This window comes from Coloeus monedula, assembly GCF_965178545.1.
Source record: "Coloeus monedula genome assembly, chromosome: 25".
Lineage (NCBI taxonomy): Eukaryota > Metazoa > Chordata > Aves > Passeriformes > Corvidae > Coloeus > Coloeus monedula.
In genome coordinates, this window is record NC_138805.1 from 3,746,038 (window position 1) to 3,768,290 (window position 22,253).

The following is a 22,253-nucleotide window of genomic DNA, read 5'->3' on the forward strand; positions in this document are numbered from 1 at the left end:
GAATTATGGCAGAAGCACCATCGAGGTCACACGGTGCCACCACAGCTGCAGCCGTGTCCTTGGACCCCTTGAATGCCACCAGCAAAGCATGTCCTTGGAACCTTTTAATGCCACACAAAGCCAGTCCTCAGACCCCTTTATTGGCACCAGCAAAGTTTGTCCTTGAACCCCTGAATGCTACCAGCAAAGTGTCCTCAGACCCCCTGAATACCACACAAAGTGTGTCCACAGACCCCTCTAATGCCACCAGCAGTGTCCTTGGACCCCTTTAATGCCCCACAAAGTGTGTCCTTGGACCCCTGAATGCCCCACAAAGTGTGTCCTTGGACCCCTTTAATGCCCCACAAAGTGTGTCCTTAGACCCCTTTAATGCCCCACAAATGTGTCCTTAGACCCCTGAATGCCCCACAAAGTGTGTCCTTGGACCCCTTTAATGCCCCACAAAGTGTGGTGTGACACTCCCAGCCGTCCTTCTGTCATGTGCAGATTGCAAACCCCGCTGCCATGTGGCCAGGAGTCTGAGCATCCTCCTCGTGCTGCTGCTGCTGCTGCTGCTGCTGCTGCACAGTGATTTATTTGTGTTCAAAAAAGCCAGGATAATTTTAGCTGCCCTAGTTTGGATGTGACCAGCGAGGAGTGCTCAGAAGGATTTGAGCTGGAGAAAATGCTCAGTGCCGGAGCTCGTGCCTTTAAGGGGCTGGGCTCCCCTCATCATCACAGCTCTCAAGATGTGCTCTTTGACTGGCAAAGGATTTTCTGTCTGTACACAAACCAACAGGCTCAGCAGTCAGGGACAAGGATGGGGAGGGTGGGAGAACACTGGAAAAGATTTGGGCTGTGTTTATGACAATATAAAGCCAGGCAGACTGATAAACGTGTATTGGTGAGGCAAACTGGAGATGAAAAAAGCGCATTTTGCATGAGGTGCCAGTCACACTGCTGCAGCTCTCCCCAGCATGGATAACAACAAAATCTTCCCAATGCACCCATCCTGCTGATGGCTCTGATTTCAGCCCATGTCCTACACATCCTGCTTTGCCTTTTCCTCAGCTGCAGCAGCTGAAGGAAATGAGCTGAAGGAGATTTCCTTTGAAAGAGGGAAATTGCTGGGGAAGGTGAGGGGACTGCAAAGCTCCTTGAAACATTTAAATCCCATTAGCTCAGGGCATCCAATCAATTTTTTCCTGCCTTGCACTTTACCTTTCTCTGATGGGGGGTGTGGGAGGAAGATTGTGAAGCTTCCTTGGGCAAGCTCTTCGTGGAATCATGGAATAGTTTGGGTTGGAAAAAACCCCCATGGGCAGGGACACCTTCCACTATCCCAGGTTGCTCCAAACCCCATCCAGCCTGGTCTTGGACACTTCCAGGGATGGGCAACCTGTGCCAGGACCTCCCCACCCTCACAGGGAAGAATTCCTTCCCAAAATCCCACCCAAATCCCACCTCCTTCAGCTCAAAGCTTTGCCTGCTGAGCAGCACTTACCCACGAGCCTGGCCTGGGTGCAGCCCAGCACGGTGATGGGAGCGTCTTTCTCGTAATCCCTGAAACCACCACTCCTCTGAGGTAAGTTGTGAGGCATATTCAGGTTACTGCGCATGTACCTTCCTGCAGGGACAGGTGCCAAGCTGGAATTATTCCCTCAGACAGAGGCAGAAACATCACACCTGATTTTCCCCTCTCCCTCCACCTCGGCTGTGCTTTGCAGCTCCTGCCCAGGCCTGGCTCGTGAGCACTTTTTCCCATGTAAATCCATCAGGAATCTCACAGAATTAAATCAAACACCTTTCACCAGCTCAAAGTCAGCACAGAATGTTGTTAAGGTTTTAAAATTTTTCTTTAGAATCGATTCTCCCCAAGGCAAAGTCACTTCTCTCCCACAACAAATACACTTTTACAGGAGGCTGGAAGTGTCAGAGCTCTTCAGGCACAGTTTAGAAAGAAGGGAGTTGTGAAATCATCCTTCAAGAAATTGGTGGTTTTGAACAGAAAAAAGACTTTTAGGACAAATTTCTGATCAGCTTTAAGGCCAACAGAGCCTGAAGTTACAATTTTTTCACTATAGTCTGAAACCCAAGCATAACACTGGGTTGAAAACACCAATTTGTGCCCCCAAAACCACTCTGAGCAGTGTTATTTTCATTCAGGACTGAGAGCCAGCAGTGCAAAATATTTTCTTGATGGTAGCAAATGTTTTCACTGAACACTGGCTACCAACATCATGCCTACTTCGCCCTTTGATGATGTAATTGTAGAGTGTACCGCAATATTTTCCCAAATATTGGCAAATGGAGTATTTCCTCCCTGGATTACTTTCTGCTGCTGACTGCCAGCACAAAAAGCATCATTTTATGTAAACAACCACAGCTTCCACCAGGCAGTGGCCACTCCTAGGAAACCCCCCGGGCTCACCTTTGGCATCGAAGCACTGGGACAGCCAGTACTTCCCAAAAACCACATCCATCCTCTCCCCGTGCCTGCAGACGAACAGGCAGCGCTTCTGAGGGCCCGGCTGGCTGCTGATCCTCAGCGGCTGCAAGGGAAACAAAAGCAGCTCTGACCTTCAGCAGAGACATCTGAGAGACCCACAGGAGCCAGCACCAGGCCCCTGCTGCTTTGCCCTTGTGCAAACACCACAGGGAAGGCTGCAGGATTTATGATTTTTATGGATTTATGGAGCTCTTTGGGTATTGATCATCCTGGTAAGTTTATGCTGCTGTAAAGCTGCTGAAGGGGGCAGAGGATGGGGCCCTAAAGGAGGGGGAATGATGCCTTAGGTTTTAACTTTTATATTTTTCAAATCTCGTGCTGCTCAGTGTGTGACTCTGGAGTTTCTTGTGGCCTGTTAATTTCTGCTCTCTCAGGCCGGGCAGACATAACAAAGCCTCTCCAGGCCTGCTCTCCAAGGACACCCAGACCATCCTAGGCCCAAAATATAAACCAAAAGCCTCTGAGAAGGGGGCAAGCTGAGGGGAAATTACATCATTAACTGAAGCTTTAATTGGAGCATTAACCCTGATATGCCAATGAACCAAACCTATAAAAGTGTGAAGAACTCGTGATCTGGGGTCCACCTTGGGGTCCATTTTGAGAACAGCCTCTGGCTCCCCAGGGGTACCTTTGAAGGCCTTTCAAATAAATTCCTACCTTTATTCCCTTACTCCTGTCTAGTCTCTGTTTTTAGGTGGCCTCTCAAGGCATCACTGCCACCCCATCCTCTGCTGAAGAGGCAGTTTGGGGACAAGGCTGGTTGTGCCATTCAAAAACTTTGTAACTCGTGCTGCAGGCAGTGAAAAGAGCCCCGGGGATAAATTTTGGGGGAAAATCCATTCACTGGGAGCTTGTCCCTAATGATTTATGGCTGTGGGGTCCCTACCTGCACGTTCTGACAGATGATGGTCAGTGGCCCTGCGTCCCCTGGCCCTTGGTCTTCCTGCTGCCTTCTCTCCAGAGCTCCGTCAGCGAAGGCTTGAAGGGATGGGGAAGATGTGGTGTTCAGAATGGAGTAGGACCTGACAAAAATAGACAAATATTGGCTTTGGGAATGCTTTGTGTGCTCAGGCTGCTCTCAGGATGTTTCTGTAGCCTCCAGGAGCCGGTGGTAATTACTGTTGCGATGTTATTTCATTATTATTTGGGTTTTAGTGCTGCCCAGAGAGCAGCTTGCCAGGTGATGCTCACACATGAGGAGGCAAATTCCATCTCCACAGGCTGTTTCCTTAGAAACAGGTTACAGAACAGTTCCCAAACTTTGGTCTGGGAAGCTCTCTCTGCCCTGGAATATTCTCATGGAAAATGCCAGGACCTTCCTGACGACCACAGGATGCTCACTAACATCACCTGGGCACCAGTCCATGTCACTGACCATGGGCTTGTGGTCCAAAGTTTGGGAATTAAAGGCTACAGGGAGTTTTCACTCACCTTTGTAGCACAAGCTGTGCCTTCAGCAGGAAGCTGGGGCCTCTCCCTGGGCATTTTTCAGGGTTCCTGTGCCCAGAACAGCTTCTACCCCCTGGCAGGGACCTGGCACACTCAGCCCTGTTGTTCCTGCATTATTCAGTGCTGCCTGTTCCCTTCCCCACCTCCTTGGGAATTTATTCCCCTCAGTGCTTCCTGTTAAGTGCAGCCAAAGGGATATTACAGACCCCATTCCCCCTCAAGGGCCTTGCCTAATGATGAATAAAGCTCTCACTCCCAGATCCTCAAGGACTTTGACCAAAACCCTGGGGACTAAACTGTGACAGGCAATTCCAGAAGCTGCAGCAACCCTCTGCTGACTCAGTTACCTCTGCTTAGTCATTAAAAGAAAAAGAACATTATCAGGTAATGGATGTGGTCATTTACTTTGACAGAAATAGTTGCCAGAGCTGGCCACTTTTCAGTGCCTTAAACATGTCAGGAGTTGCTTCCTGATAGCACCCAGTTAGGAGAAAATCTCAGAGGGGTTTCACAGCTGTTAAAATAACCTCGAGTGCCTCTGCCAGAGGGACAAAAATAGGTCACCTGCATGATTTATATGATTTAAAGGAGAAAAAAACCCCACCATGCTGTTGGTCCTGATCTGTTATCTGGTGGAATTAGGGTGCAAGGATGACACTGAGGTGCTGGATTATTCCTGAGTTCCCAACAAGGGCTGGCCCTGCCTCAAGGAATTGCTCCCCTCATTGCCCAAATGCAGGTGGTGCATTGGAGTCAGCACAGATCCCTCCTCATTGACCCCAAAACTTGAGTATCTCAATGTGAACAGAATCTCAGTGTGAACAGAATCTCAATTCTTACTTAGGACCCATCTCCAGTTCAATACAAAGTGAATTTCTTCCAGCTGTCAGCCCTTCCTCCCATTTCAGCCCTTTCCTGCCTTGCCCATATGACAATTTTTTAAGGACACTGGTCTGGAAAATAACAAGAAATTTTTTTGTTACCCCACTTCCTTTTGCCCCCAGGAGCTGCCACTCAATTTCTGAGTCTTTCTTTCTTTCTAAGCCTTTTAATAAAGGCCACGAGTGCTTCACCATCTATTTATAGATGGCTGGACTTGCTGGGAATGATGCTGAGGCAAAGGCAAACTCTCTCAGAGTGCCTGGAGAAGAGCCACCAGTCTGTCTCCAGTGCTGCCTCCTTCCTGCTGCTGGAAAACAGAAACTGCCAGGCTGTTCCAGCTTAGTCATCTCCTAAGGACAGGTCATTGTTTGGAAGCTTTTCCCCAAGGCTCGTGGTTCCTCTGCTCAGCAAACAGGGACTGAAGGCAGACAACAACCTCTCCTGTCTTCTGGGTGGTGCCTTGTCTTCCCTGCTCTGCCAGGGATGAATGAGGGGTGAATGAGAGATCTCTCTCTGTGCCTGATGGAGTTCTGGGCTGGGGAGGACTCAGGCTGAGCTGGTTTCCAGAAGGGAGGAGGTGGTGGTGTCACATCTGGACATCAGAGCCGTGACTGCCCCGTGCCTGCTCTGTGTCTGTCCCTCACCACCTTGCTCATGTGAAGCCTGAAAATTCACAGCCAAGGAACAGCCTGGGGTGTCCTTTTTTGCTCTTTTGTTTCCTGCCTTTTGTTTAATTTGAGGAGGCTCAGTCTGCATTAAGTGCTGAGTTAGGTCAGCTCTGTCTGGCCTGTATCAGGGGTTACCAAATGCTTTTCCTTTCTGCTCAGACCCCTCCCCACAGGGCAGCTTTGCCCACTGAAATGTGAAATACAGACAGTCTGTGTTTTGTTCCATGCCCCATCCCTTCCCTGGGTATCTGACCTGCTGCCTGGTGTGATGGGACCAGATTTGTGTGATTTTATGGTGCTTGGAATGTGCCTCTCCCCCCTTTTTGTCACCTTTTCCTCTTCCATAGAAACAATTCCCTCTGCTCCAGGTTTGCCAAAGGTGTTTGGGTGCTTAGATATCAACCCACCCCTCAAAAGAACTTTTTAAAATTGCTGTTTAACGAATTCCCACAAAAATCAAGAGGCATAACCTTATTCAAAGGTGAGGGCTGCATTCTCACTGAAGCCAGTGGCAGGCTTCTAAAAACCTTGCTAAATACCCTAAGAAATGTTGCTGATCCAAAGTCCTTTTCAGCAGGGTGTCAGGCACAGAAGATGCCTCTTCCCAAATTAACACTCAAATTTACACCTCTCTGATCCCAGGCCCACCTCAGAGGTGCCTGCACAGCAGTGCCTACAGCAGCCATCTGCTCCAGCTCCATTAACCAGCAGCAGTCCTGGGAGTCATAAAGAGCTGCTGCAACATCTCAGCTAAAAAATCACCTTGTCCTCTAATCCCACGCTAAGGGAGAGCATCTGCTCCTCCTTGGCTGGTGAGAGCGGGCTCTGTGTGCCAGCTCCTTCCCCTCAGTGCCCTTCTAAGCAGCCCTCCTCGCTTCCCAGGTGAAATCCCAGCTGCGGAGTCCCTTTTTGCAGCCGTGGAAAGTGGGGTGAGCAGCTTTACCTACCCATGGAACACCCAGGTCCCACATTCATCCGCCTTGGTGATGTAGTTTTCAGGCAGCAGCCCCGAGCAGCCAGTTGCAAGGGAAATGCCGTAAATCCAGCCCTCACTTGTGCTGGTTTGCTCCACTGGAGACATGAAAATGAAATCCCCTGGGACCAGCTCCAGCTCGTCGTCGTTCTGGGGGGTGTAGGGGTAGATCACCTGCAGAGTCTGGGGGAGAAAAAGCACAAAAGGGTTGTTAATGGAAGGGAATCTTCAGCAGAGTGGGGCAGGAGCACTGCCAGCCTTTAACCTCAGCTCCTCTCCCAGTGCTTTATCCAGGAAAGCTTTCCTTCAGGGAATTCCTGCCACTCTTTTCTCTTGGAAAGCTTTTCTAGGCATTTAATTCTTCCCAGCTTGATTCCAGTTGTGTTTTTGGTAACCAGGAGGGCAAGGGGTGGATGATTTTTAAGAGCAAGCAAAGCCATGACTGTGTGTTTAAATCCAAACACCCCATTAAAAATGGAACTGAGTTCCGGAATTTAGACAGCTCTGGTGGTCACTGACCATTCTTGATTTCCCTACTCATGTTTGATCTCAAAGAGCAGTTCTGTTTGCTGTTGCCTTTGAAGACAGAGCAGAGACATTATTGGGGAGCCTAAAAGATTTGACATGCTGCCCTCAGAGCTTGGAATTCATGGGAATGCACAGCAAAAAGCACAGGTGTTGAGAAATTCTGGGATGTGGCCACACTGTTTTCTTTGTGTCTCCTGACATGAACAGGATTAAGTTGACAGGTGGGGGGAAAATCAGTGAGTGTGATTCTGTAATTCACTTGAGCATGAGGAACCCACATGGATCGAACACCTGCAAGTAGCTTTCCTTGGAAGTGGCCACGAAAATCCTCCATTTAGGAGGAGAACTGACCTGTTCCCATCCCTGGACAAGCCTGACTTCAGTGGTGGCACCATGAAAGAAAAGCCACCACCTGCTGAGCAGCTCGGCTCTCCTGCTGGTGGCAGCCCTCACTAATCCTCCTGCACCATCTGTGGCATCTCCAAAGGAAGGTGGGAACCAGTCCCTGTCCCCTGATAGCTCAGGGCCAGACCCTTCACACGGGGCTGCAGTGGGATCTGCAAAGCTGGGGGCTGGTTTCCATCCCAGCTCCCCGTGCCATCAGTGGAGCTTCTGAGGGACACGGCTCTCTGGGTGGAAAGGAGGCTGTCACACATGGCAGCACAGCCTGGGCTGGCTCAGAGAGCTCTCCAGAAGCTTTGGCATTTCTGGTGTATCCCGTGCTGGGCTAAAAGAGCTTTTTTCCAGCTCGCCCACAGATTTTGTGTGTTGGTCCTGGGCAATGAACTTTGGGGAGTTAATTGAGTTGGCCTCCTGAGCCTGAGCAGGCATTTTCTGGAGGTTCCCTCCTCCAGACATTGATTCATCTCGTCCTGAGATGGACATCTGAGATGTCTCAGATGTCTCATATTCTGGAGGTGCCTGTTTTTCCACCCCAGGCCTCAGACTGGCTCAGACATGAGGTCAAACTTTGGGATATTTCCAGTGATGATGGATTTCACATGTGGCTTCTCTGTGCTCAATCTTCAAAAGGAAATTAATATTTTATGTTGGAAAACAACATAATTAAAGAAACTATCTGATGAGGCTTAGATACTTCAGGTATAAGAATCCATATGAGTAATTGAAATATAAAGGCTGTGAGGGTGAGTGTTTCCTACATGATGAAACTAAATGCTGTGGTTAGGAATAAGGTCAAGACTGTACAGTAGAACTGGACTGGTCAGGTTAAAATGTTGGTCTGGTTCTGGAGAGATCAACCCAACTTATGCTGAGCTCACAGGAGAGTCATTATTAGAATTAATTAATCAGCAGGACATTATTCCCACAAGAAGCAAGGAATGAGGTGGCTGAAGGACAAGTTTGGACAGTGTGAGTAAAAATCCCCAAAAAAAGGCAATAAGGTCTGTTTGTTGACTGGTTTGTTTGGAGTTTTGGGGTGGTTTTGGGATGAAACTGATGCCTTTTCCTGGTCTTAAAATCAAGAGTCATACACGGTTAGAAGGGGAAAAGGGATTTTACCTTGGTATTTATTTTAAGGATCCTTAGGTGCACACATCCAGGTCATATGCATTGAGATGCACCCTGCCAAGCCTATCCTCTTCCCAACATTGGGTATAACATTATAGGTTTTACTAATTAGCAGATCTATCAAAGATTCCCCAATGAGAGGCTCAAGTGAGCCCCCCTCCCCAAGGAACCTTCCCCTGGATGGTTCTGTCTTGGTTTACAGAATGTGTTCTGGAGAGCACCTTGGGCTCTGGGGCACACTGATCCCTGGCTACGAAGCTTCTAAAATGTTGAGTCTCTCAGCTTGACAAACAAGTCCAAGAATGTAGGCAAAAAGCACTGGGGATACAGAAGTTGTAAAAAGGTATAACAGGGGTATAAAAGAAAAGGCAAAAATCTTCATGGCATCAAAACAGCTCCAGGACTTTACCTCGTGGTTGACGAAGCGAATGTCCCGGGAGAAGATCGCGGCCACCCAGTCGCAGCCCAGCTTGACATCGATGCTCTGGGCCAGCTTCTCCAGCGTGGGCAGGTGGCTGCTCTGGAAGTGATAGGCCAGGGTCACGTGGAGCTGCTTCTTGTGGGGCTCCACGTGGACATCTACGATGGGAAGAGGAGGGTTAAAAACCCCTTTGTGCTGGATTAGTGACTGTCGCCTCTAACGGGAGCTGGACTCCCAAAGGTGCTCAGGAGGAACAAATTGCAGTTCACTTGGGAAAGGCTGTGGGGTCTCTGATATTGCAAATGGATCAGAGGTTCGGGGTCTGATTCAGCCCTGAGTCACAGCAGGGTGCCCGACACGGCATCCTTGCCAAACAGCGGATGGTGTGACAGTAATTATTGCAGCTGTGAACACGCTGCATCTCCTGCCAACAAAAAAGACGCTTCTCCAGGTAGTGGGGAGGCTTTCATGAGCACCTGAGGATCTGTCCAAAATAAGCAGGTTAAAAAGCATAGTTTTTACTCTCCCTCCATTGTTCTCTCTGCTGCCCTAACAATTACAGATCCATGGAATTTGCAGGTTTGTGCAAGTTGATTAAATCGCTTCCCCTGACATTAGCTGGAATATCAGTTTAGCCACTGAGGGTGAGCTATTCCCAAACTGTGGAAACATAATAACGATTCAAAATGGCCCAAAAAAAGAACCTGCATTAGGAAAAGATTCCAGGTGAAAGTATGTGAAATATTGGGGCTCTTCCAGCAGATGTGGAAATCACAGGATACATTGTTTGCGTGTAATTTATTCTTGCTTATTCAACCAAAAATTGCAATTAAATTCGACTGATTATTCAGTCACAATTGCAGCTATTCAGAGATTTGGCTCCAAGTGCCAGCCAGGGGCAGCTTTGCAAGCTCATCCATCTTTTTTTTGTTGTTATTGTTGTTTTTGATCAGCAATAAAAAATATGTTCAGGATCTCTGAAAAAAACCCAGAGACTTTAATGTGATAACTCACCCAAGCTGTGGCTGCAATGCAGCAATTGTCTTCCCCTAAAAACCCCCAATTTGGCCTGAATTGGAGCAGTCTCAGGGGCAGAAGATTGTTGGAAGCCACCAACGCTTCTTTATTCTGGGTCAGTGGGGGTTTTTTGGGCAAAAATTGCACTTTTGGCTGTGCTGGTTTGGAGGGGAACACTGATCCTGCTCTCATGTGGCTGCAGTGTCCTTGGACCCACCCAATGTCGGCCTTCCAGAATCTTCTTTTGAAAGATAAAATTCCCTCCTTCTTCTAAAGGGGAAGGAAGTTCTGGGTCAGGTGAAAGCAAAGCATTCCAGAGGTTCTGGACACTTCTGGATCCCTCCTCTGGAGCAGGGGCAGACTCACGGCATTCCTGCATGGTTGTGGGGTGCCTGTCCAGCATGGAAACACCCCAGGAATGCAGAATTTGCTGCCTCTTGATGCATTTAAACTCCAGGATAAGCCTGGAATAGCGAAGGACTAAACCAGTTGTGTTGTGGGCAGCCCAAGCTGAGCTCTCTGGTGATGGAGGGTGGGAGGATTAATCAGGGAGATGTTACACTACTCCTAGGCTGTTGTGACTTCCCAGTTTGGAGGTAACTGGGGGACACCCAGCGAGGTTGTTCAGCAGTGGAGACCATGGGAGGACGAGGTGTTCTGGTGATTTCTCTTTCCAGAAGCAGGAGAGGACCGTGGGGACAGCCCTGTGAGCACTGAGGTTGGAAAGGACACTTGGGGTCTTTTCTGGAGCCCTCTTTACACCTCAGACATGCAGTGAACAAACAAACACAGCCTTGAAATGGCCGGGGAAAGTTCCGTGGTGGTGGCTGGAGGCAGAGAGCGGGGCAGGAAACGCCGAGCCCCGCTCAGAGCGGCTGTGTGAAAGGTTAAGGAACCACCAAATGTCAGCTTCCCTTTCAGAGACAGCACTGAAAACTGAGTGTGAGAGATAAAAGCACTGAAAGCCAAAGCACTGGGAGGGGTGTTCCCATCAGTTTTCACTTAAAGATCAGGGATTTGCTTTTGAGCTTTGCATCAGAGCTTTGGGCTTCTGAAAATGCCCAAACCGTGAGCTTTGGCAGCTGCTTTGCTCCTTCGTGGCATCAGAGCTTTGGGTTTCTGACAGTGCCCAACCAGGAGCTCCTGGTGTCACTCACCTGCTTTGGAAGCCGCCTCCGCAGCGAAGTCTGCTGCAAACTTCTTGAGCACCTCAGCACTCTCCTCCTTGACGAAGAGCCCGATGAAGTTGGAGGACGTGTACAGCTCCAGGGGCAGTGGGGCCGGGAATTTGCATTTCCAGCGCATCACCGTGGCCTGCAGGGCTTCCGTGAGGGCATCGACCTTGCTGTCCTCGCACTGCCAAGGGAAGCAGGACAGGCATTGCTCAGGAAAGGAAGGGATGTGGGTGGCTGTCAATGGTTCACCTTTCCCCTCATGCAGTGAGAAAAAGCACAGGGGAATGGAAGAAAAAAAAAAAAAAAAAAAAAAAAATCTATGTTTAGAAATGCTCAGCCCCTCCCTTGTCCTCAAAGCAGGATCAGCTATCCCCAAGTAACCTTCGCAAGCTCCCCCACCCATTCTCATGCTAAGGATCACTGGAGAGGATGAGAATTCGGTCTTCTGCTGCTGCTCTTCCCTGAAAACAACAGCTTAAAAAACCAATTACCTCCTCCAGAAGCCCAGGCATCAGCAAAACCCCCCCAGCCCCCCTCTAAACTGGGAGGAAGTCTCCAGGCTGAGCCTGGCAAGAGCTGCTCAGGAATGGCTAAAGGAGAGACAGGAGTCTCTCCACGTGCTTTACCATGAAGAACTGGCACAGGGTGATGTGTGGGAAGATGTTGTGAGCTTTGTTCTTGCCACAGATCTGCTTCGACTGCTGCCAGAACTCCGACAGCTTCTGCGCCAGGGGCCCGGTGGGGCGCAGGTACAGGACGTACTCCCGGGGCAGGGTGTCATCCAGGAACGGGTCACCCACGTGGGAGAAGAGCCTGGCAGGCAGAAAAAACTGTTCAATTGAGAGATAATGACAGATTTCTTTTCCCCAGCAAAAAAACCCCTTTTTCACCAGCTTCCCATGTGCTGGCTGCCATTCATTGTCCCTTCACGGGAAAAATCAGCTCTGGCGGGTCAGGCACTGCCTCGCTTGCAGCCCATTATCACTGCTAAGTAATACCGAAAATTGGGTTTGAGTTTCAGGCCAGCGCTCTGCAGGTCTAACCCAGGTCACTGCTTCTGCTTTTTCTGCCTTTCAGTGTGTGAAACACAGGGAGGAGAGCACCAGGAATGGCTCCAGACCTCTGGGAAGGCAGCTCTCAGCTTTCCTGCTCAGCTGCAGAGCGTGGGGGGGTTCCTTCTCTCACCTGTTCCTGTTCCACCAACTCTCTCAGGCCAGGCTCATTTCTGGATTGCTTATTTCATCTCACTAATTCTGCAGGTGCTTTTCAGGCAATGCCCCCGTTTAAACATTCCACATTCTAACGGCTAAAATCCTAAATTCACCACTTCTTTTACTTTTTAACATTTATTACTTCATACCAACCAGTCGCATGCTGCTTGAACACTCCTTCCACCTGTCGATGCCAGCGCTTTTTGTCTGCAGAGAGAGCAAAATAAAGAGAGAATTTCAGTGCTGCTGGGTCCTGTGGCTCCTGCCACAGCTGCTGCTGTGTGTTTGGAAACTCGTGGGATGCGCTTTCCAATTCTCTCACCCCTGGGGCTTTTTTCTGGATGTGCCACCTGTCAAATCCCCATAAACTGTTTGAAGGGCAAAGTCACACAGCCAGGGCAAAATATGAAATATGGACCTCTGGGTTTTCCCACTTCCCCACTTTTTCCGGACAGAAAAACACCAGCATTTGATGGTCTCTTTGCTGGGAATTTCAACATGAAACCCCAAAGGTTTGGGTCTGAAAGTGCAGGCGTTGCACCGAGGACAAGAAAAATTTCAACTGCCACGAGAGGGCACAAAGCAGAGATTTTCCAGGTTAGAAAAGTTCCCTTCACTCCTGGCTACACTCAAAGAGCTCTTTTGCTTCCCTCTCTTCAGGATGCCTCTAAATCCCTTTTCACTCCAGCTGGGAACACCCAGGTCTCCTGTTCAGCAAGTTTTCCAGAGCAGACCAGCACAGGTAACATGGAATTGTGTTCTCCAAATGCTCGACACCAACACTGGAAAGCAGCTGTGGATCAGCTCAGCTCTGTGACACCAGGGACAGCCAAAGGGAGGGATTCACCCAGAACCCAAATGGAGCAAGAACTATGAGTGGAGGAGGCAGAAAAGGATAGAAATTTCAGGGTCATGGGGCAGAGACAGGCTCTCAGTTGGGGAAGGTGCAGAATTCCCCATGAGTAGGTGATTTCAGAGCTTCCTACTTAAAGGAAAGGGGACAGACTGCAGGGTCCAGCCTGTAGCTCTGGGTTTAGAGCAGCTGGGACCCTCCAGGACTTGTGACCGTGCTTGTGTCACCCTTTCTGTCTGCAGTGACGACTTTCAAAGTGCTCTGACAACCACGGAGGATATTCCTGCAGCGTTACCCACCAGCGCCCAACCATGTGCTGTTGACTCAGCTGCGCTTCAGCTCTGCCCTTGCCGTCCCCACCCCTTGAATATACACATTTTTGCTCATTTGGAGGGTAAGAGGAAGGCAGAAAGATAATGCTGCAAAAAAAAATTTAAAAAGGGCTGTGTTGCAAACGTGTGATTATGAAAATACTTCCTCCCGAAGCCGTTTTGCTGCCCTTATCTGCCAGCATTCCCTCGAGGTCAGCAGAGTGCTGGGCCCAGCACCTGCCCTCTGGGAGGATGGATTTGGGGTGGTGGCCACCGTGGGTTGCTGTTTCTGCCTGGCTGACCTTGCTCTGCTCTGGAAAATGTTCGATGCAAAGCAGCCACTGCTTTGCCTTGGAAAGCAGCTCAGGCAAAGGCAATGAGCTAAAAGATAAGGGGGACCTCTCAGGGAGCAGTGCCTGTGGATTGTCCCTGCCCTGCTCCCATCATTTGTTGTGCTGCCTTTGCCCAGTTCACCTCCCCTCCTGTCCAGGTTGTTTCTGCTCTTTGAAACACCACTGGGATGTGACTCTGCAAAACTCTCCTCTGAAATGTGTGAGTTAAAACCGCCCTCCCAGAAAACCTCTGGCTCTGAAATGAGCAGCTTCTCCGGGATTTCCTCTGCCCAGACCCCAGCACAGGCCTCTGGAGCAGCTGTACACAATCCAGGTTCTGCCACCCACCCTCGGTGACTCTTTTCCTCAATGACCTGATGATTCCTTGGAACAAATCACACAGCAGAGCCCTGCTGGAATTAACTGCAGCTCCTACAGTGCCTGGGGACCTCAAAGGGCGCCAGAGAACATTAGGCTGGATCCACACACGTTTATTCATGTGTGATTTCCAGAGTTGCCTCCATCATCCACAGGGACAACCAGCTCCCTTTTCAATTTAATTTTCAGTGTGAGGAGGAAATGCTGCACAAAGCAAACAAAGCCAAGGGATATTTTTATCCCAGGACCTGCAACTGAGAGATTCTTTTCTTTTTTTCCCCTCTTACTTTTTAATTGAGTGCAGGGGATGGTGCTGATGACTGATAAGTCTCTGCATCCCTCCCAAAATTCCACCCTGGCCAAAATCTGGAGAGGACCCAACCTCCAGCTCCCGGGCCAGGATCAGATTTTTATAAGTCGAGTACTCAAAACTGGTCACAGCCATACAAAAGTGGCCTGATTTTCACAACTGCTGAGTGCAGGGGGAGCTGGAAAACATATCCTGCTCCTGAGAAAATCAGGTCACTTAATTAGGTGACAAATTATGTCTTAGGTGCTCAGATTTCCTCACACTGGGTAGCAAGTGTTGGCTGGAGCATTAGACAAAACTGTGACTCAGATGAACCAGAAAAGAGGAGAAAGTAAGAGAAGAACTTATTTTTTCAGCATTTACTCAGTGGTATCACCCAGTAACCATTTCTGGTCACGCCAAATGCATTCAGGTAGGGCATGAGAAGCTTTGTGCAGCATTGCTGGTCCCCTGAGCCACCCAACTCCTCCATCTCTTGGCTTCTGCTGCCTCTGAGATGAAGTGCAGGGAAATGATTTAACAGCACCCAGCAACATGGAATAGTAATTTTGAACAGCAAGGCAGAGGTTCTGTGCAACTGCAGGTCTGGAGAAGTCGGGGAGGGGGAAAGAAAATCCTGATAGCGATGGCTTCCAAAGGCACAGCAGGTATTTTATTCATCAGGAAGAATTAGATGTGTTTGATTCTTCAGCCTCAAAGCCCTCCCCATGACAAGGCCCAAGGAAAACCACTCAATCACTGCTTAAACAGGATGAAATACTGCCAGGAAGCATCCCAGCTGAAGAGCTGCCCCCTTGGCCCAACACATGACAGCAGAATTGGTGTTGCTGCCCCGGCTTGCACATTAATGTGTAAATGGTGCCCATTTTAACCCCAGCCCACTCTGGCAGAGCACAGAGCTCTGCGTGCTGCAGAACTTCCCTCCTTACTGCTGAAGGATTTTTGGCTTCCTGTCACTTCTGGTTGGGAAAAAAAAAAAGGGGAATGTCAATTCAGCTCGGAAATACATATCAATAAACATAAAATATAATGGCCAAATCCCATTTGCTTCAGAGGAAATGGCTGTAATGGGGAATGAGGCATTAACCATAACGAGAACCTCCAGCCTCAGAAGCACCACACAGAAATCCTCCCTCTGTTGAGTGCTCAGCCTTCTGTTTCTAGTCCAGTTTAAAAAGTGCTCAGCTTTATTCAGGCCCAGCTTAAAAAAAGGAGGGGCTGCCAGTGGCAGTGAACACTGCAAACAGAGCAAGAGCAAGGCATGGGGGAACTATTGTGAGATAAAACATGATGCAGATAAAGACACCACTATAAAAGTGTGCAAAGTTCAGGGGGCTGATGCCTCCAGCAGGGATTTCCATCGGCTCTCCTTTCATTTCACCAATTGTGCCATCAGCAGAGCTGAGCTGGCTCTGCCTGTGAGAGGGACCTGGATTTATTCTGAATTTCTGCTCTTAGAGGCTGCAGAAAACACCAGCAGCAGCCTCTGCCTCCGCCCCAGCTCCGCAGGCACCGAGGGATTTGGGAATGAGCCCTGGAGGGATGGAGACAGCCCCTGAAAGAGAGGGAATGACCAACTCTGCCCTTTCAGCCCATCCCTCAAGCCCAAACAAACTCCTTCCCCCTGAGCACAACCCCTCAGAGGGGTGAATTCATCACCTGAGTCTTTGGCCCATCAAATATTTAGCTGTGTAAATGAAGATTTTTAAAAAAAATATGATGGAAGTACTTGGCTCTCCTGATCAGGACCCACTCCAAGGCCTGCCTGACAGGGTAAAATAGGAATTACAGCTCATAATTGATGCCAAATGAGTTTGAAAGAAGGATGCTGTCAAACAGAGCATTTTTCCTCTGGAATATAAAATAAGCACCTTCATTTCTGCTTGTTTGTGCCTATAAAACGTATTTATATAAACATATATTCAACTAGCTCTGTGTATCTATTTAAAGCTTGGCTTTTTCCACCTCTGTTGGTTTATGGTGAAAGAATAGAAAGCAAAAATGCTGGCTGGCTCCAGGGAATGGGAAAAAATAGGAATTGTCTGGCTGCAGCTGCTGTTTGGAGCACATCTCTCAGTCCAGGTACAGGTCAGGAGCCCAAAATTTAAATTTCTCCTTGCCTTACATGCCAAAATCATGGGGTGGGAGGTCCCAAGTTCAAACTCTGCTCTATAACCTACAGGAAAGCTGTTACAAAATCTCCACAAAGAGTAAAATTCCCAGTATTTTCTGTGAGGTTTTTTTCCCAAATCGCCAATCGAGTGACCTTTACAGATTCCTGAATTTTTGCAGGTTTAATCAACTGTTTCTTAACAGTCCAACAATGGAAATGTGCCTGTTCTAGGCTTTCAACACACAATTGCACATTGAGGAACAGTTTTGCAGGGAAAATTTCTGTGCATTTAATGACTTGCTTATGTGGTGTAGGGAAAAACACCCGAATTCCTGGCTACCATGAATTCCTTAATTACTCTCCACACAAAAACAGCTACAGGCAGGTTTCTTCCCAAATGTGCTGTGCTCCTCTGAATTCATGCCGAATTCACTCGGCCACCCCCAAAAAAAATCATATGATGCTGCTTCTGTTCTTATTTGGGTGACCTTCCTGCTATAAATAGGGACAGGACAGGAAGATATCACCAGGGATCCAGTTCCTGTTTAGGGCAGGGGGTTGGGGATGTTCCTTTTCTGCACTTGAGAAGGAAAAAACAACAAAACCCCGGGTGTTTTTGCGAGGAGAACGACTCCGATATGAGAGCATGGCAGGATAATTAATTCTTCTCCCTTCACTGAGTTTTACCTTAACTTCTCCTGCTGTTTTCCTGCCTGATGGACGGCAGAGGTAAATCCCTGCTGACGCTGAACTGAGTGACTCTAATTGCAGCCACATCCCCCCCAGAGCACGAGCTGATTTTACACCCCAAGATCCCCTTTCGGAACGCGCCGTTCCCAACCACATCCCCGACCTGAGGTCAGCAGGGGCCACGAGCAGATCCCAGCCATGGAAAACACCCAGGTCCTGCCTGGAGCACAGGAACTTCCAGAGGGGCTGGGCAAGTGCCTGGGAGCACAGGGACTGCAAGAGCTCCGGCCGTGCTGCATCCTGGAGGTCACGTAAATGTTTATGGAAGGTGCCTGCTGGGGCTGGAAATTCCCTTCCTCCCTCTTCCCAAGGGCTGGCTACTCAATCCCAGATCTGGAATAGCCAGGGAAGAAAGGCAAAGGGGAAATGTGATCAGAAATCAGTTTGGAAGCACGCTGCTGTGTGTTTGTAGTCTCCACAATTTAAAATGCTCCTTTTTTTCAGAGGACGAGCAAACTGCAGCCTGGCCACAGGAGGAGGAGGAGGAGGAGGAGGAGGAGGAGGAGATGATGATTTTTATGCAAAAGATGAGGGCCTGGGCATGTGTCTCCTGCTTTTTAGAGTTATGTAAGATTTTGAAGGCGGATTTCTCTCCCCACATGTGCACCGAGTCATTCCCTAATCCCCTGCTTAGCCGGCTTGTTAAAGCAGGAGGAGAGGGAAGCAGAGACTCCTGAGAAGTGGCCGGGATAAAGGCAGGAATGTAGCAGCCATTTACCATTTCTAAAGAGACACAAGTTTAAAGAGGAAGCAGGAGAGTCCCTTCCTTAGAGCAACAACAGGGCAGCTTCTAATGAGGCGTGGGATTGCATGTCCCGCTCCTGCCAGCCACTCCGTGTCCCCGCAGGATGGAGGAGGAACAAGGCACAGGTTTTTGGGCTGATTTGAATTGGTCACACCCCATCAGAATTCCTCTGTCCTTTCATTCTCCCCTTCAGCTGCAAAGCCCTGCCATTAGGTTTGCTTATAATCCTGATATTGGTTTTCTTTTCAATTTCTGGTTTGGATGACATTTGCTGTCTGGCTTCCTGGTTCACTTCCTTCAGCTTCTCTCCACATGTGCTAATCTAGAAATGAACGGCTGCTCAAACAAGCTCTGAATATAGCAGGAGGCCTGAAGCTGGGAATTTAAGAAAATGATGCCTCACAATTCCCTAATAAACCCACAAAAATTGGCAGCACCTCAGCTGCCTGGTTCAGATTCAAAACCGTGATGCAGGGCAATCACTGCAAAATGGGGACTTGGTTAAGGAAGGTGGGAAATAACTGCTGCTCTTACAGGTTTTGCAGCATTGTGACCATCAGCAAAACTGCCAGATAGAGTTAATACAAATAAATTCACTCAAAACTGGAGCACACTCAGCAGGGACTCATCCCCTTTGAACACCTGATTTTAACAGTGGCCAGAACGCTGCAGAGTGACCGCGAGTTCATTATTCACAGGGAGCAGGAGCTTTCATCTCAAAACTATTAATCCATTTTTAGCTAACCAGGAAGACAATGTCCTTGCAAGGAGCCAAGCTGGAGGTTTAAGGATGCTCCAATGCACCATCTGGAGGCTCAGTGATAGCCAGAAAAGGAAGCAGTTGTCACGCTGATTGGAAAGAAATTAAGTCCCTCACAGCGTTTGAGGCAAACACGACGATTTCTTCTCCCTAATTGCTCTTCTCCCTATCCAGGAATGAGATTTGCCACAGCTCTGCTTTTGGGATCAAGGTGCTCTCACTGCCACAGCCTCTTTCTCCCATCAGGGATGGGGTTTGGGCTGGTGGAGCTTCCAGGGGGATGGGAAGCAGGGCCAGGTGGCTGCTCCTGGCGCCCCGCGAGTCACCAATGTCCTGCTGCCACCTCGGCAGCTCCTGCCCCTCCATCTGTCACAGCCCATCCGCAGCATCCCCAGTGCCCAGCGCAGCTCCAGGACCTGCTGCCCCAAACCTGAGAGCCCTGCACACCCTAATTCAGGGAGGTGGAGCAGGTCAGGGATGCTCTGAAGCTCCCCATGCCCTCTTTCTGCCCCTAGTCCTCAAGGCAGCCCCACTTTACTCCTGTGCACATCAAAATTTTTAGCAGATCTTTAGGAAGGGAAGAAAAAAAAACAAAAAGAAAAGCTACAAGTAGCACTTTAAAGTGCCAGTGTTAACATTTTCCAGCTTCTTGGGGTTTCAAAACAGGAAGTTTGGGGGCGGTGCAGTTGCACAATTTGCCAGAAAGCTGCTGTTCTGTGAAGCTGGTGACATGGGGCTGTACCGGGAACTTGAGCCCGGACGGCCACCAAGGATGTGACTTTCTGGGACTAATTCTCAGTAGGTTTTGATGTTCTGCTCCTGTTTGCAGGAGTCTGAGCTCCTCTTGGCTGCCAGTGGAGAGCTGATTTGTCCTCCAGAGCCCGAGCAAAGCCCGGTGCTCCGGGGAGGTTTCCCGGGCTGACAGAGGAAGCGAGCAGAGATAACACAGCCCAGGGCCAGCGTGGTACAGCCACAGCCTGAACACAGAGTGCTGAGTGCTTGGCTTGGATCTTGTGAGGAAAGCTGTGATGCAGAATTCCTCCTCGGTGAGAGTCCAGGTCTTGGTGTGATGGACACCCTCAGAGGGAGAGTCGGAGTGTTGGTCTGGACTTGCTCTGCTTGGCGGCGATGGGATTTGGATTGAGGTGCAAACAACAGGTTTTGGTCAAAACTTTGTCAGGTTGGGTCCTGCACAGCCAAATCATAGAGTCATGGGATGGTTTGGGTTGGAAGGGAACTTAAAGATCATCTGGTTCCACCAGGGACACCTTCCACCGTCCCAGGGTGCTCCAAGCCTGGCCTTGGGCACTTCCAGGGATGGGGCAGCCACAGCTGCTCTGGGGAAGCTCTTCCAATGCCTCACCACCCTCATGGGGAAGAATTTCTTCCCTATATCCATTCACTCAGCCCCTTTCTATCCAGTGAAGAAGGGAATATCTTGTCTTTGCCAGAAATGGGTGAGTTCAGCCACCCTCATCCCAACATCTGGACTCAGCTTCGTTTGGTGTCCTTTGCCCTGATCATTTTTTCCATTATCCCCTGCAACGTTCATTCTGACCCCGTATTTTCTCCTCAAGTGGTGATTTTCCCTTCCTCAGGGGCAGTGCCTCCCCATCATGGGGACTCTCACAGGTTCTGTGTGCTCACGGACTCACAGCTTTGCTGAAAAGGCAAAGCCTAGAGATAGAAAATGGGAAGTGGATGCCTGGCGAGAAGCTAAGCCCGCTCTCACACCTAAAATAGACTCAGGCAAAGCAGCAAGAAGGAAGTCTTAAGAAATTAAGGAAGGTGGAAGGAAGAAGAAGGGTGGGGTGCTGAAATAGTTGGGTCAAAGGCAGAAAGAAAGACTCAAAATAGCCTCCTGCTCTAGACAGCTCTGTTCAGGAAATTTTTGAAGCCTTGTCATTTTCAGTAATACACAGGTTTCACAATAATCCAAATCAGTAGTGCTCACCTTTTTTTGGTTATCTAGAGGGGACCAAATTATGTCAATATTATGTCAATATCCACATGGGAGGTGTGGCCAAGAAGCCGAAAACGCTGTAGGAACAGGGGAAAAGAGGGTTCATGCAGCAGATGATGAGGGACATTTGCCACTGACTCAAGGCTAAAACACCCCCTGAAAGAGAATTGGGGCTGGGAGTCCCCTGGTACCACAAGCTCCATTTGGGGGTGAGAAAACACACACAGGGCTCGGCCTCTTGCCTCAGAGATTTTCAAGTGTGCGGTTACAGCAATGAGCTACTGCTAAAGTCAAAGTTTCCACCAGGGGAAAGAGAAAACAAGCGAGGTAGCAAGCTCTGCTCTGAATTTCAGTTTGGGGGGCTGTATTTGGTCTCCTTCAGGTCACTCTGGAGTCCTCAGGTGATACAAAAGTTATAAAAATGCACAATTATTTTGCTGTTATAACCATGGTAAGTTGCAAACTCGTGGCCAGACTTTAAACTCGAATTCCAGCTTATATATTAAAAATGACCCTGCAGTGTCTGGCTCAGTAATCCGTTGTTTGTTTTTGTTTTTTTTTTTACATGAGGTCTAACCAAGAGACTCCAAAAAGTTTCAATCTTCACTAGGGAAGGGTTAAAAAAAGCCCCACATTAAAAATAAATACGTTTGAAGTCTAAAAGGGAACAGGAAATGAAGAATTGTGATAAACTGAGAAACAGTGAGATAAAGAAGGATCTAAGAATTTAATGAGAACACTTCACCACAGACTGGGAAGATTTCCCTGCATACTTGCCTGATTTTGTTATGGCCTGTCAGCTCTAAATGGAGAGCCTTTATTCCTGTATCTGATGCTGCAGAATATGTGAGTGAATTACAAAAAAAGCAAGAGGAAGACTTTAACGAGACCTGGATTTAGTAATTAGCCCTACACCAAAGAGTACTTATGCATCTCTTTAACTTCAAGCGTGTACTTACAGACTCCAGCCCTGCTCTTATGCAAAGCAGGTGCTGGAAGGTTATTGCAAATCAAGGCTTTGGGTCTCTTCTTCCTCCCAGCACAATTTCCAAGGATTTTAAACCAAGTGTTTGCCGTGATAAAAGGAACTTTGTTCAGCTCCCTGCAAACCTGGGGATTTGATGCTGGCAGGTAACACAGGGGTGTGTTTTGGCTGGAGCGTTTGCTCACAAAAATCCCCTCAAGCAGCAAAGGTCTGGCACAACTCTCAGCACTGCACATCCCCTGTGATCCCACTCCATCCACTCTCCACGGGATCCTCCTTGACCCAGTTCATGGCCTTTAATTAAAGTCTCCCAAATCCAGCGGGTATCACAGAGCACTGGTTACTCCAGGGCTTAATTCTCACGTTTGTGGGGGAAAAACTTCACCTTCCCGTGCCCCAAAATGTCTGTTT

General features: G+C 48.9%; 1 protein-coding gene across 1 annotated transcript in view; it reads right to left on the reverse strand.

The window, feature by feature from the left end:
* UBASH3B (ubiquitin associated and SH3 domain containing B) overlaps nt 1–22,253 on the reverse strand; it is a gene marked incomplete at its 5' end in the record, with an annotated part of 57,672 nt that overhangs the window by 4,072 nt on the left and 31,347 nt on the right. The window contains 8 exons of the mRNA XM_082296952.1: nt 1,484–1,606; nt 2,411–2,531; nt 3,375–3,510; nt 6,435–6,643; nt 8,928–9,097; nt 11,114–11,312; nt 11,758–11,940; nt 12,492–12,549. Of these exons, the coding sequence (XP_082153078.1) occupies nt 1,484–1,606; nt 2,411–2,531; nt 3,375–3,510; nt 6,435–6,643; nt 8,928–9,097; nt 11,114–11,312; nt 11,758–11,940; nt 12,492–12,549 (1,199 nt within the window). The remainder of the gene's footprint in view (nt 1–1,483; nt 1,607–2,410; nt 2,532–3,374; nt 3,511–6,434; nt 6,644–8,927; nt 9,098–11,113; nt 11,313–11,757; nt 11,941–12,491; nt 12,550–22,253) is intronic.